A 14,551-nucleotide genomic window follows, 5' to 3' on the forward strand; every position below is an offset into this window, starting at 1 on the left:
GCAGTGGGGCACAATTTCGTTGTCATTTTGCGCCATGTCCGTGATAGGAAAGGGGCACACATTGCACATATTGTTGTTAAAACTCCCAAGTCTGTAGAACATTCCACTGAAGTTTGAAAGGTGTGTGACACGTAGTTCGTAAATTATGGCTACTTCCAATGGTTTCATGTATAAAAAATCACCCTGTTTATACATTTCAGGACTAATATCCCCATGTGAACTAGAAGATAAACAAATAAGTACTTTCCATTTATTTATTTTAATATATTTTATAATTACATTCAGAGATTAACATTGCTGATGATGAGCTTGAGTGTGACTTGACTCATCCCTTCCTGGCACACAAATGCCCACAGCCTACACCATTCCTTTTTCTAATAGCTTCTGTTCAAACTTGTTTGCATAAACATATTTACATATTACATACATACATACATAAAATATTTTACGACATTTCTTTTACAAAATAATATTTTACACGAATATTTTATGAAGAATGATTTCATTTTTTTCGCATATTTTTTTGAAAATTTAATTCACAAAAATAAATGTTCTATTAAGAGGAAGTTATTTGGCAGTTTCGATTCTTCAGAATGTATTTTTAAATATCAAGATGAAAGGTACAGAAACAATGGTGTTTACTATGGAAAAGTAGGAAATTACACCATTGAGTCCTTCATCTAATGTAACATAAGGATAAATTTCTTCCGTAGAGGAAACTTCCTCAATACTTGGCTTAACAGACAAGGTTGAGGAAGTTTGGTTCGTTCCTTTGATAGAAGAAGCTTGTACATGTACAAGACTTCAGTTTTCATTCCAGTGTTCAGTTGACAGTCGTTGAGAAGCCTTGCCGTGACCAATTACTTAAGTGTCAGAGCAGTGGAGTTGCCGAGGGGCTGAAGTGAGATGTAGAGGTGTCTGGTGCTTGGATCGTCCAGTTTAATAGAAGTGGTAAGCTGGAAGAGAAAGAAAATGTCTTTGTTCAAAGCAGTCTTCACTTAACATATCGACTGACATTTCACCATTAACTTACCATACTTTTAAGCAGCGCTTGAAGTGAAAAATATTAGCTGGGGGATGTTTGGTTAAGCCTTGGGGTTAACTGAAGGAATGTGCCTACGGTTTAACATGGTGACAATGAGACAGCTGGAGGGGATGCTTTGCGAAAATTGGCAAGATGCCATTGCCCTCACTTCGAGCACTGCTTTTAAGCTGTAAACCTTCTTCAGACAGGGTGTTTTCAGGCACATGCTTTTAAATGCACAGTGACATAAAAAAATCATGGAATTGAAGGCAGTTCGGTTTTTTCAAGCTCTCTCCTAACAAGCATAGAAGATGAACAAGAAAAGAGATGTTCTTTCTTTTAGGAATACTGGGCAAAGGGAGGAGGGGATTATGACCCCCACCAATCCACTCCTTGGGCATGCCACGGTATATCCTCATATTTGAAAAGTCACACTTTTTAAATGTAAAATTGATTTCATGAAAGAAACAGCTTTTGACAAACCTACAATACCCATATTACATTGAAATTCAAGTGTCATACCTCCATGTATATACAGGGTGAGTCATAAGTCTCCATACAAATGGTGAAAATGGTGACTAATGTTTATTTTTCCTTTTCAGGCAGGTGTACTAATGAAAAAGAGATGCCACTAACGAAGGAAGAATGGATTGACATCATTCTGTTGGCTGGGAGTGGTACCACCCATCATGTAGCACGTACATTAAATGCAACCCACAGAACACAGATAACCCATGACACCGTGACACCTGCGTTACCCTCTTTTTATCTGTTGCTGTCTTTGGTCTTCCAGGCCTGCTTTCGTAGGCGACGGAACCTGTCCTTCTGAATTTCTTGATAAGTTTGGCCACGGTGTCATGGGTTATCTGCGTTCTGTGGGTTGCATTGAATGTACGTGCTACATGACGGGTGGTACCACTCCCAGCCAACAGAATGATGTCAATCCGTTCTTCCTTCGTTAGTGGCATCACTTTTCATTGGTTCACCTGCCTGAAAAGAAAAAATAAACATTAGTCATCATTTACACCATTTGTATGGAGACTTATGACTCACCCTGTATAAATGGAAAAGGCAACAGATGATAAACCAGCCTCCGTGCCAGTGTGGTTGACACAGTATGCCACAACATCAGGGGTCCTGGGTTCGAATCCCAGCCTGGGTGTTGGTGTTCTTTGTGAATGTTCCTTTGTTAATTTCATGATTATCATCACTCATCCTCATCTTCGTGATTAGCCAAAAGTAAAGAAGTAAGTTGAAGAAAAGTGAACTAAAATAAACCAGATCAATCAAGCAACATAAAATGAGAAAAATACAATTATCTTAAAAACATGGCTCTGTCAATAACGCGTCTGACTACCATGCTAAAGGTCCCGGGTTCGATCCCTGGCTGGTTCAAATCCGGGAACTTTTCTAACGATGGAAGCGGCCCTGGCGCCCACCCAGAATGGGTACCTGGGGGAAACCCTGGGGGGTAAAGGCGGTCAGGGGCATGATGCTGATCACATCACCCCCACTCACGACTGGATCAAGAAAGTGTGGGGCGTTACCCCCACACCCCCTATACGCCTTCATGGCGTGGTGCTATGCACAGGGGAGCACTTTACCTTTACCTTTACATTTTTTTTACTTTAAAGAATAAATAAATAAATAAAGCATTAATTATTAATATTAGTTTTTATTTAGAAGTAATTTAGAACCAACGATACGTCATCATGTCACTGAGTTTAGATTATTGCAATTAGTTTTGTGCCATGTTAGTGTTTTAAATTGTTAAAATAATGGATTTAAGCTTATAGTTCAATAAATATGTAGTTTCACTTACGTCCTTGTTTATAACCACTTGGTTAGCTGGTATGTTATCCAATTCTTTTATCCCTTGTTGGAAGCCATGCTAAAGCTCATAATCAGTAAGCCAGTTATAGGAAAATAGAGTAGATGCTTGTGGTGCTAAATCTAACAAGTTATTCCTTTGCAGACAGTATTCAGTAAATCAGCACTTTGAACTCACCAAATGGTCGCCCAGGATGCCTTGTCCACAGATAAGTGTTCTTCACAGGTGAGAGGTAGCTAGCCCTAAGGTAAGAAGGGGTTTTGAGCCACGTGTAGGGGGAATCAAATGGGCGCAATTCAGGGTATTCATACCACCATGGATCGCGTATATTTCGACTGGCTGGTACTGCCGGCACTGGCTTAAAAAGCTCAAGAAGAGGTCGTCTTGTGTAGCCTCCCCGACTGTATATCGGCAATCCTGTAGAAGTAAGTACAATTTTATGAATGGTAACTTTATTATTTGTTGTGTTATTAATCGTTCAGTTCCTCTTGTACGTTTGTTAGTTGCCTGAATATATTAGTATGTATAAACAGTCATAATGCATTATTTGTCCCTGTGATCATTATTTAGACTGTACCAATTGTTTCAAATGATCTTAAGAAGATTTGCTGCCACAGGTTAAATTCTTGATTTTTTATTTCCATTTTTCTGTCTTTTACTTTCTCAGTGGCATATTCTGAAAATTTCACCTGGTTTACTGCAACAATTCTTATATATTTATTATGTGTTATTTAGAATTATAATTAGAAATATAATAGAAATTAGGCATGCAAGCAAAACAAAAACTGAAGTCCGACAACTTCAAATTTTCCGGCAATTTCTATGTATGGGAAAAAAAAGTTGCTTTACCAGCAGTAAACCATGCAACATTGGAGAATACACCACTGCTTTCTCTCTTTATTATTTCACTCAGTTTCAAATCAAATGTCAGTAACGTTAAAAGAAAACTCCTTTAATCGAACCTGCAAGTTCTCTATGTACTACGTGAAACCATTTTTAAAGTATATAGAAAAGAGAAGCTGTAGATTAATCATTACTCTTATCAGGATCAGCTTATATGTTGGTGCATCAGTTTATAGTTAAAATTGTAAGTACATTTCAAAATATGCTGTTTCTTTTTCTAATAAAAAGTCACAGAATTGAAGCTATAACTAAATTCATGCACCTAAATTAAATTTATTGAATGAATGATTCGAGTTCTTTGTGGAATGTTTTCCATTCTTTTTACCAACTCAGCAGAAGTTTTTGGAATTGATTCTCTGAATTATAAGAGGCAGTAAGCAAGGTAATTATTTCAATTAAGATTAAGATGGGCAAATGACGTTTAGCATGATATTCTTAATCAATTGCAGATCTACCATCATAACAGAATACATTTTATATCTAATTATAATTATATCAGAGCATCGTGGCACCTCTAACTTTAGGTGCAAAATCACTGTATTGAGCAGGCAGGCACATAGCTGAAGCACCCTCTGAAATCCTTGAAATCTCTAATTTAAATAGTGTACAGCGTATATTGAGAAATTCATCTTTGGTTCTTCTACCCCCCACCCCAATCTCTCGCCTTCAGATGGCGGCTGCTGATAAGGGATGAGCCCCCTTCGAAATATTTTTTTGCTACGGGCCTGTAGGCAGGTTTTACATATGAAGCATTGCAGATATGAAGGGCAAACTCAACAAACGTGCATTGTGAGGGAAATGCGTTTCAAGTTGTCAGGCACAGTGGGAACTCCACAAAAAACTTTGGAAATCACACATGAAACATTCCGATCTACTGTTACTAAGTGTTTGGGGAGTTTGCACTGTGACTGGCAACTTAAAACGAATTTCCCTCACAATGTATGTTTGTTGAGTTCGTGTCCGCAACACCTCATATGTATTCTGAAGGCAGTTGTGTTCTAGGTTTGAATCCATAGTGGGCATGATATGAATACATGTACATATGGTGTTGTTTGCATTTGTGGAAGATAATAGAAGACAGCCACTCATTCACCAGTGTATGTCTACCTAAGTAGTTACAACAGCAGCGAAGTGAAAACCACTTCAAAAACATTGGGGTGGGGGGGGATGACTAAAATCTAATTATCTGTGTTTAAATAATGCAATGTTGAATGAAACTTGCAATTAAGCCATAGGTAGAAACACAACCTTTAATAACCAAACATCAATAATTTCTCCCACTTTTCCCTGAAGATGAATCAAAGTGGTAGATACACTAATAAATACATTACAAACCATTTATTATTAATTTGATCATTAAGGGTTAATTAATTCCCTGAATGATAGTGACAATGGTTCTGTATTATCATGCAGTGTTAATTGGACATTATCAATTGTCCAGTGCTTCTAACTATACTTATTTCAAAAACATTATGTTTCAAGAAAGCACCTCTTTTCTCATCTACAGTTGAGCAAATTTCTTATTGATAGTGGAGATTGAACCTACAACAGACCTGTGATTTTACTACGAACCTGATGCACTAACAAACTACAGGAGCACCATGTTTTGTACTTGCAAGTAGTTCAGCTTGAAACTGCTTGTATCATAATGTTACTGGCCCATTTCTGGGCCCTTCTTCAGGTGTTGCTAAAAATGGTTATAGAAACTTAAAACGTGGACAACCATGTAATGATGTCGTGTCTGCCATGCTTTGAACTAAGAAAGACATTTTCCAGGTTAGTGGGGAACACTTAAACACTTTGATCTACCGTACCCTTAAAAATCTCCACCATTGCAATTCATTTCAAAATGTCTTTTTTCATGATTTAACACTTTTCTTTCAGTGTTGCTTTGCTGAATGACAAGAACCTTAAATCAAGTACTACATGAATCGTTACAATCTGTGCATGCCAAGGCTAATCTTTAAGTTACCCTCTTTTACACTGTCTATGTGTTCTTGATACCTTTCACCAAAACTTCTACCAGTCTCTTTTAACATATCAGTTTCAAGCTGAACCGCTTGTAACTACAAAAATTATTATTAATTTTTTTACATATTCAAATTAGTGGTTAGTGCAAATATTCAGGATAAGTAATTTTCATTAAACTTAATTGTTTCCAATTATTACATGACCATATATATGCTTTCTAAAATTGTTTAATATTATTTCTACTCTTTAATTTGTCTTAACTATTTTTATCATGTTTTGGTTAAAGATTGGTAACCACTGTCAAGGTTGCACATTTATACATTTGAAATTTTGCATTTTTGCTTTCCATTAATTCCTACTTTGTTTTAGAAATACTTCTTACACGCAATACACATACATGCATGTGTGTGCATATATGTTGTTTGTATGTACTTAGCACCCACTATCCTAACCTAAATTAACATGTATAACATTGCTTTTGGAATCTAAGAAATGATAGACAGTTCATACTTACCTTATGCTTGTTTTGTGTAATAATTACATTTTTTAAAAATGTACATTATTCACTTCACTGTGTAGTATTATTTACCATCTGTTCCTTCTTTTACACAAAAAACATATAAAAAGCACACAGTTGACCATGATTTTTGTTCTCTACCCACAAGTAATATTATGAAACATTGAATGCCATCATGTTACATGAATATTAAGTTCACTACAGGATGTACCTTCTATGCTACCAAATGTGTCAGTAGAAACTGATCTGAAAATTGTCTGTCCTTTATCTTATTTTTCAATGCAAATTCTCCATTCTTTTAGGAAATTTTCGAAATAAGGGAAGTTTTTTAAATTTTCCCCCTAGAAAGCATCATTCCTTCCAAGAGACATGCTGGTGCCTCCTGGGCTTGATCCCAGTGGTTCAGATCCCACTTTAAATGTTGGTTCACTCAGTGCTCGAAACCTCTGGGCATGTATTTTATTTATAGTTAGCATAGAAGTTACATGTTTTTATAGTTATTCATTAAGACATTAATTACTGACAGTGAACTTTAGCTTTCCAGTTCAAACATTTTTTTTAACAATAATTTTCAATATATTTTGGCAGTGGTTTTGCTTGTGTTAAAAGAAAATAATACGAGCTTTCCAAATTAGAAGCACGTGGCCAAACACATTGAGTGCTAGGAGTTCAGTCTTGTAACTGAGAGTTGTAAGTTTGAGTCCTGAAGTGTGCATGGGTGATCATTGTTACAATTACCCTAAAGGGGGAAAGAAGCAACATAAAATTAAGTCGACCTTCGTGGTGGGTGTTCTTCATAAGTGTCCCTTCATCAATTACATCATGCATCATTCATCTTCATCTTCGCGATGAACAAAAAGTGGCAGGAAAAGGAAGTAAAATGAACCAAATCATTGTTTGATTGATTTGGTTTATTTTACTGTGCTTTTCTGCCACTTTTGGCTAATTGCAAAGATGGGGAATGAGTGATAATAGGATGAAATTGATGAAGGGACAATCATGAAGAATAGCCATGACCAGGATTCGATCCCAAAACCCCTGGCGTTGTAGTGCGATGTGCCACGGAGGCCGGCAATAAACAAAATCAATCAATCAATCAAGCAACATAAAACAAGAAAAATACAAATATCTTTAAAACATGTTTTTACTTTAGCACCAAGGGCACCCACAGAGGCGGAGGGCAGGGAGGGGTGACAGTTGACCCATATGGAGAGGCTTCATACAATTTAAATTTGGAAATTGTGGCATGTAAGCATAGACGAGAGATGCCACGAACGACAGCAGATTAAGTGCTTATGCAAATTATCCTAGTGCTGAGGATGCTTTACGAGAATTCACTTAAGGAGAGTAAAGGAAAGCATCACTCCACGTTTTTCCCACTTTAAGCATTTTCCCCCTCCTCCCCCAAGAAAAAATCCTGCTGGCACCCTTGGTTAGCATCCTCAAACTGGAATATAGTCCACTGTCAGCATTTTTATTATTATTTTAAGTTCCAAATGCAGATCTAATCATAAATCATATTGCAATATGAAAAAATGAGATATGGAGAGAGCCTAAACTTTAGGCACTAACTAAATTATTGTTCCATCACCTACCAGCATAATTGAAAGCAACTGCGGTTTCGCGGGGTGATGGGTGCAGGGGCTTCCAAGTGTCTGATTTAGGACGTTCAGCATTGTGACGCATAGCATAGGGGTATTTTGAAGGATACAGACTTTCAATGTTGGCAAGGCGCCTTAAGTGATCGTCCCACGCCTTGTGGGCTGCGATTTCACCTGGGAAACAAAACACATGATACAGAGACTAAACTAAACACACAACATCGTAAGGTGCTTACAAACCTTATCAGTTTTCCTTAGGGCTGAGCCAATGTTGCTTTAACCTGTTACTGATACCAGCGTTGCTACTTTTACCAATTCTCACTAATGCCAATTCTGATACTTCAAAACGTAAACAGTTCAGAATATGAACCATAGCATAACAATCTGCCAGAGTTTTGCTTTAAAATGTTCATAATTTCACATGATATAATCAGTGGTGCCAACTTTTGAGAAACATTGAATGGGCTGAACTCTGAGATTTGTTTTATAATTTTATGCAGGCAAATTGTGATGGGTGATTTTAATGCACAAGTGGAAAGAGACAGGAAGGGGTATACAGAAGTACTTGGAGCAGATGGATGGGGGCAGAGGAATGAGGAGGGAAGTAGGCTACTGGACTGTTGTAAGAGAAACTGACTGTTAGTAGGTAATAATAGCTGGTTTAAGAAGAAATATGACAACCATAAAATTACAAGATACAGTTGGAATCATGAATAAAAGTCGGTAATAGATTATATATTGGTAAACAAGGAAGTAAAGAAGAAAATGAACAACATTAAAGTAATACCCAGTGAGAACAGGCTACTAGTAGGAGATGTGAGGAGATGGAAAATAACAGATAGAAGGGAGGAACAAGAGAGAAGGATAAGAGTGTGGAAATTGAAGGATAAGATGATAAAAGAGAAATATCAAGAAATATTGGGAACAAAAGTGCCAAGAGATGAACCCAAAGGAGTAGAAACAGAATGGACAAGATTTTAAACAGAATTAGTAGAGGCAGCTGAAAAGGTATGTGGAAGGACAAGCAAGAAAAGAAAGAAGAAAGAAACACCATGGTGGAATGAAAGAACTAGAGAGGCAGTGAAAAACAAAAATGATGCATTTAGAAAATGGCTTAAAGTTAAATCACAAAATGCACGAAAAGAGTACGTGGAAAATAAGAAAGAGGCAAGAACAGTAGTAAAGGAGGAAAGAAGAAAGTGGATGGAAGAATGGGCCAAAGTGCTAGAAGAAGATGTAGATGGGAACGAGAAAGTATTGTATGGATTAGTGAGAGAAAGAGAAGACAGATGTAAGCTAAGGGATTAAAGGGGAAACATAGAAGAGGCTGAAGTAATAAGGAGAATGTGGAGAAATCATTTCGAGAAATTGCTGAATGTGAAAAAAAGGAAATAAACATGAAGAAGTGAAGGAAAAAGAAAAGAGGGAGGAAAAAGTGAATCTCAGATGGAAAGAAGTGGAGGAAGCTCTGAAGAGAATGAAGAGAGGTAGAGCACCTGGAGTAGATGAAGTGCCAGTGGAAATGATACTAGGAGCAGGAGTGATTGGTGTGAAGTGGTTGTACAGTGTGTTGGAAACAGTGTGGCAAGAGAGAGAAGTGCCAAGAGATTGGACAAAGGGACAAATAGTTCCCATATTCAAGAAGGGTGACAGAAAGGAATGTAAAAACTACAGAGGAATAAAACTTATGTGCCACTCAGCAAAGGTGTGTGAGTAAATATTAGAGAAAAGAATAAGGGAAGTAACAGAGCTGAACATGAGAGAAGAACATTATGGATTTAGAAGAGGCAGATCAACAGTATATGGGGGAACAGGGAACAGGGACGAAGAAGTACAGAGACAGCTTGATAGTTGGAATGAGGAAATCAGAAGAGCAGGAATGAAATTCAGTGCAGAAATGAGTGAGGTGCTAATTACAACAAGAAACAGAGCCAGGAATGAACCAAGAATAAAGATAGACACGGAAGAGTTGAGGGTAATGGAGAACTTCAAATATCTAGGAAGCATAATTGAGAGAAGTGGAAGAATAGATGAGGAGGTAAACAGAAAGAACAAATGTGTGGTGGAATATATCAAAGCGTTTGAAGATTAATATGGAACAGGGATGTACCTATGAAATGCAAGAAAGTAATATATGTGCCCATAATTATGTATGGAGCAGAGACTTGGACAATGACAGAGAGAGACAAAAGAAAGATGCAGGCAGTGGAGATGAAATTCTTAAGGAGTATATTGGGGAAGACTAGAAGGGTTAGAATAAGGAATGAGGAGATCCGACAGACAATGGTTGTGGTAAAGCTTCAGGACAGGATACATCAGGCACAGATGAGATGATTTGGACACATGAAGAGGATGGGTGCAGAAAGACTACCAGTAAGTGCTTACAATGCACAAGGAGTGGGAATAAGGCCAAGAGGGAGACCAAGATGTCTGTGGAAAGAGCAGATAGCAGAGAGTGTTGGGAGAAGAGGACAAGAATGGAACAACACCGAGGAAAAGAGGAGTGGTGGAAGACAAGGAAAAAATGGAGAGGCTTGACTTCTATGCCGACCCAACCAGAGGCAGGAAACGGCAAAGGATGATGATGATGTGCCATAAGTAGGCTGAGGATATGCTCTAAAATGTATTTTTTGTTTCTTGGCCATAAAATCTAGACTTATATGTTTAAAAAACATTTCAGGCCATTTTATTCATAAGTGTCTTTTTCGAAGGAAGCTGCTTTTTGAATGCCTAATGCATGAAAATAGTGACAAATCCTTTGTTATTCATCACTCTAAGTGCCTACTTTGAGAGTTCTTGCTGCCTGTCAATCCTCATCCTGGTTATAAGCCCTTATCCTTCCTAGTAACAATGTGACCACGGATAGTGTGAATAATATAGGGTACTAAAAGTATCATATTGGATACCACTGGTATAAACCGATACCGATACCTTGGCATTGGTATCAGCCCAGCCCTAGATCTGACCAATTTTTTAGCTTGACAAAGTTTGTAAACCACTTTTCGTATTAGTAAGGTAAAATGAACATTTATGTTAGAGGAGATACTATTGAATACATTTCAATAGAAAGAGTAGAAAAACACCCTGAAAAGCTCGATAATAGTGCATTACTTTGTGTTACAATGGAATTTATTTCACCTAGATTTACTGCATCATGTTGTCATTCATTAAACATAATACCTGGAAGAAGATTTCCTGTACCGGCACCTCTCCTACTCCATAGTGTATCGTCGTTGCCTTGTTTCATTCCTAGTGGAGGCACATATAGGTTCAGATCCCACTTGAAAATGTAGACACAGTTCCTATTAGCTTATCTGTGCATAAAGTGGACTTGTAACAAACTTCAACATTCCTGAAATGTTGCAATAACCCTGATACATTGCACAAAGATAATTGTGATATATCTGTGAGAATTTTGCATTTGTACCAGCTATGGGGAGGGTTTGCAATGTACAGTGGGATCCATGAGTATTACAGTGCAAATTGTCCATCACCATGTTCGTGCACTTTATTTGACCCAATAAGAGCTTCAAGAATTAAAAGAAAACTCAAAACAAGCTGTTGACAACTTCTGCACCAGCATACATAAAAATCCATTGCTTAAAAACACATAGGATGTAATAGAAAAATTAATGAAAATAGTCATGGACAATTTGCACGGTAATACTCATGGATCCCACTGTACGACCATGTAGAAAACCAGAACCTATATTTTTAAACCCAGTTAACAACAAATGTAATAATAGTCAAATTGTCCGTCACCACGTTAATTTATTCCATTTTCCACAGTGTGGGGGTTGAGAATCAGAACAAAATACATGAATAAGCAGAAGACAACCTTTGTTCTAACAAAATTATAATTTAATTCACTAAAAATACATATAATAAATGTAAGGAAATAACGAAAATAGTGGTGGACAATTTTGCCTATGGTTATTATACTTGATATAAACAGTGCCTGGTAATTTGCAAGCAAAGAGATAAGAATTACAAGTAATAACAAACATAAGAAGATTTTAAAGATTATGCCAAATTCACAATTCACATTATTTATGCATTTTCTCTAATCTGTTGGGAAAAAATAAACCTGTACCAATTTTTTTTTGGTACTGTTTGGAATATTGAACACTATTAAAGTGAATGGAAGCCTGTGTTGTTCACAAAGGTTCTGTTTTGTGTCTTGTATCAAGCACTCTTAGAGCTGGAGTGGTCCAGTCGGTAGGTATCTGACTGCCGTGCAGGAGACTCAGGTTCAATTCCCAGGAAGGCTAATTTCAGGTGGGAGATATTTCACCAACATTCCTGATTGGAACAGCTCTGGCGTTCATCCAGCCTCTAATACATGAGTACCTGGGTATCCCAGGATGTACAGGCAGCAGGAGCATGATGCTAGTCATATCACCTCCACAAATTCTCGAGATTATGAATGTGTGAAGCTCCACCTCCACATCTCCCCATGCATAGGCGTAACTTGAAACCTAACTTTGGGGGGATGGGGGGGGAGGGGTGTCAAAAAGTTTTCAAGCCCATAAAATTATCATTCAGGACTATTTTGATAAATAACTGTTACTTTCAAAATCATAAAAAATTCTCGTTACTCTGGTCCTCAGGTTACGGGAGATTAACAAAAGTACCACTATCTTGTAAATTTTCATAAACCTGAAAATTTTGTGGGGTCAAGTGCCCCCTTGCCCCCGCCAAGTTATGTCTATGTTGCATGTGCCTACATGGCTGGCATGTTGCAATGTGGCAATGTGTTGGGGTAGTTTTACTATCAAGCACTCATAATGTAAGTTCTCCGAGCTGGATGTTACTAAGTATATTTATTAACATATTTAAATTAATAATATTAAGAAGTAAATATGTGTAAGTCTATTGTGAACACGAGCAAGACATTTTGTTCATCGTTAGACAGGGGAGAAGAGTCAGGTCTTCTTAAGTAAAGAAGTGCAGGAGACTTTTTATAATTTCTGAAATATGAGAAGGACCAGTCATATCTTTGTAGATTGTCTGTGTAAGCCTCCTCAAAATGGTTCAACCAAATCGTCCAAAAATGAATTTCTTAAGTACAAAGCAATGTTTCCGGAGGTGATGTCATCAGCGCCAAGCTATAATCGCATTCACTTCTTAGTGTTGCCTTCGGGTGCCCTTTATTAGAGGCTGGGTGGGACCCAGAGTCATTTTATGCAGGGACAAGACCGGAAATATTACAACCTTAGATCATCGCAGGAATCGAACCTGGGCAGTCAGGTGCCTTGTCGACTGGACCTCTACTGTTCCTCAATATTTATCTACACACCTGAATTACCACAACACTACAGATCAATGAATATGATATAATTTAAGAAAAAGTACCTTTAAAAGCATTTTACTCTTGTCTCCAAATGCATTGATCCACTTCTTGAAATAGATTCCTGTAACTGATGTGGCTATGAGCATGCATGTATATGTATTTATGTGCTTAAAGTTGCAGTGGAGGATACCTACCCAATGAGAAGACTACATGAAAACTGAGACGAACTCGAGAGCACTGGTTTTTCATCGGATCCATGTCCAGTGATGGTATCAAATAAAAGATGAATGGGGAAGCAGGAATATTTTCTAGGGAGGGCAGTCACATTTAATATACCACTGAATACCATCAAAATCATATTTGTTACTTGTGTGGTAAAAGGGGCAGGCCTGTAGACTCAGGCTTCATGCATGTATCGGGCACCATCACCGTCCATGCTCCACCCTGGTCTTCCTTCAGTGTTGCCACTGATCTGATGATCATTACATGCTTTATGAAGAAATTTCCATGTCTTGCTCTATGCCATAGTAAACGTGGAACCCTGCTGCCAGTTTCTTGAACCTGAACACCATCTCTGCTGCATTTTGCTAGACTACAAACTGAGTGAGGCTTATGCTTTGGGGGTGGCAGTGAGGACTTCTGCAGCAACTATCATATACTCACTCGCCTGATAGTATTTTCCCCAAATATGAATATGAGCAAATGGTTCAGTGATGTCGACAGCATGCTCTCTTCATCATTCATCTTTGCCAGGCCTGGTTAACCCGCCGTATTTATGAAAGAGCACTCTCGTACTGTAGCATTGTAAAAGGGGCCAAAGGGAACGCGTTAGCAATGGAGGAGGCTTCGTCGGTCACGTTCGTTCAGTTGGAAACTCTCGTTATACTGATTCGTTAGTAACAGTGTAGTGTGACACTCTAATCATGGCAGAAGAAACAGTAGGTGGTTCTGCCGCAGTATTTTTTGCCCCTGAATGGAAGTGGCTCCCCCTACTCCCCCACTGCTCACTGGTCTTGAGATACAGTGTACAGGTGGAACGCTCGCTTACCTCTCCAAGTGCACATGAGTTGCTCAAAGCTGATCTATACGGCTCTTAAGACGTGGCATGGTATCGAGCCGAGACGAGACTTGGTAATCTCTGTCGAATCTTCGGTTGTAAATGTCTGTCTCGTTCTGGTCCTGGTCTCGAAGGGCAAGTATCGGTTTCGTCTTGGGTCTCGAAATATATATTATAAACAGTGTATTCACAGTGTCATCGCACCAATCTTGACAGGGTCTAGAAGTCATTAAGGTAAACAACTTTTCTTAAGAAACGTTTTTATTTGACAACTGATTTTCACGCGTAGAGGCCTCTAAAATAATTTTATCCTGAGTACATGCAACCATGTGACACATGCTCATAATTGCCATT

The 14,551-nt window shown here is 38.1% G+C and overlaps 1 protein-coding gene across 3 annotated transcripts in view; it reads right to left on the bottom strand.

The window, feature by feature from the left end:
• Positions 1-240: 240 nt before the first annotated feature.
• Mf (myofilin) overlaps positions 241-14,551 on the bottom strand; it is a 40,185-nt gene continuing 25,874 nt past the window's right edge. For 2 of the 3 annotated variants that reach the window (XR_014440878.1, XR_014440877.1), the window contains exons 4-6: positions 7,842-8,021; positions 2,847-3,272; positions 241-956 (exon numbers count right to left, since the gene is read on the bottom strand). Coding sequence is in view for 1 of the 3 variants with exons in the window: in XM_083113806.1 (XP_082969932.1) it covers positions 940-956; positions 3,033-3,272; positions 7,842-8,021 (437 nt within the window). In the remaining 2 variants the exon portion in view is untranslated. The remainder of the gene's footprint in view (positions 957-2,846; positions 3,273-7,841; positions 8,022-14,551) is intronic. The other variant, XM_083113806.1, reaches the window with a different exon arrangement.

Source organism: Lepisma saccharinum, chromosome 28, assembly GCF_977018435.1.
Source record: "Lepisma saccharinum chromosome 28, izLepSacc3.1, whole genome shotgun sequence".
Classification (NCBI taxonomy): domain Eukaryota; kingdom Metazoa; phylum Arthropoda; class Insecta; order Zygentoma; family Lepismatidae; genus Lepisma; species Lepisma saccharinum.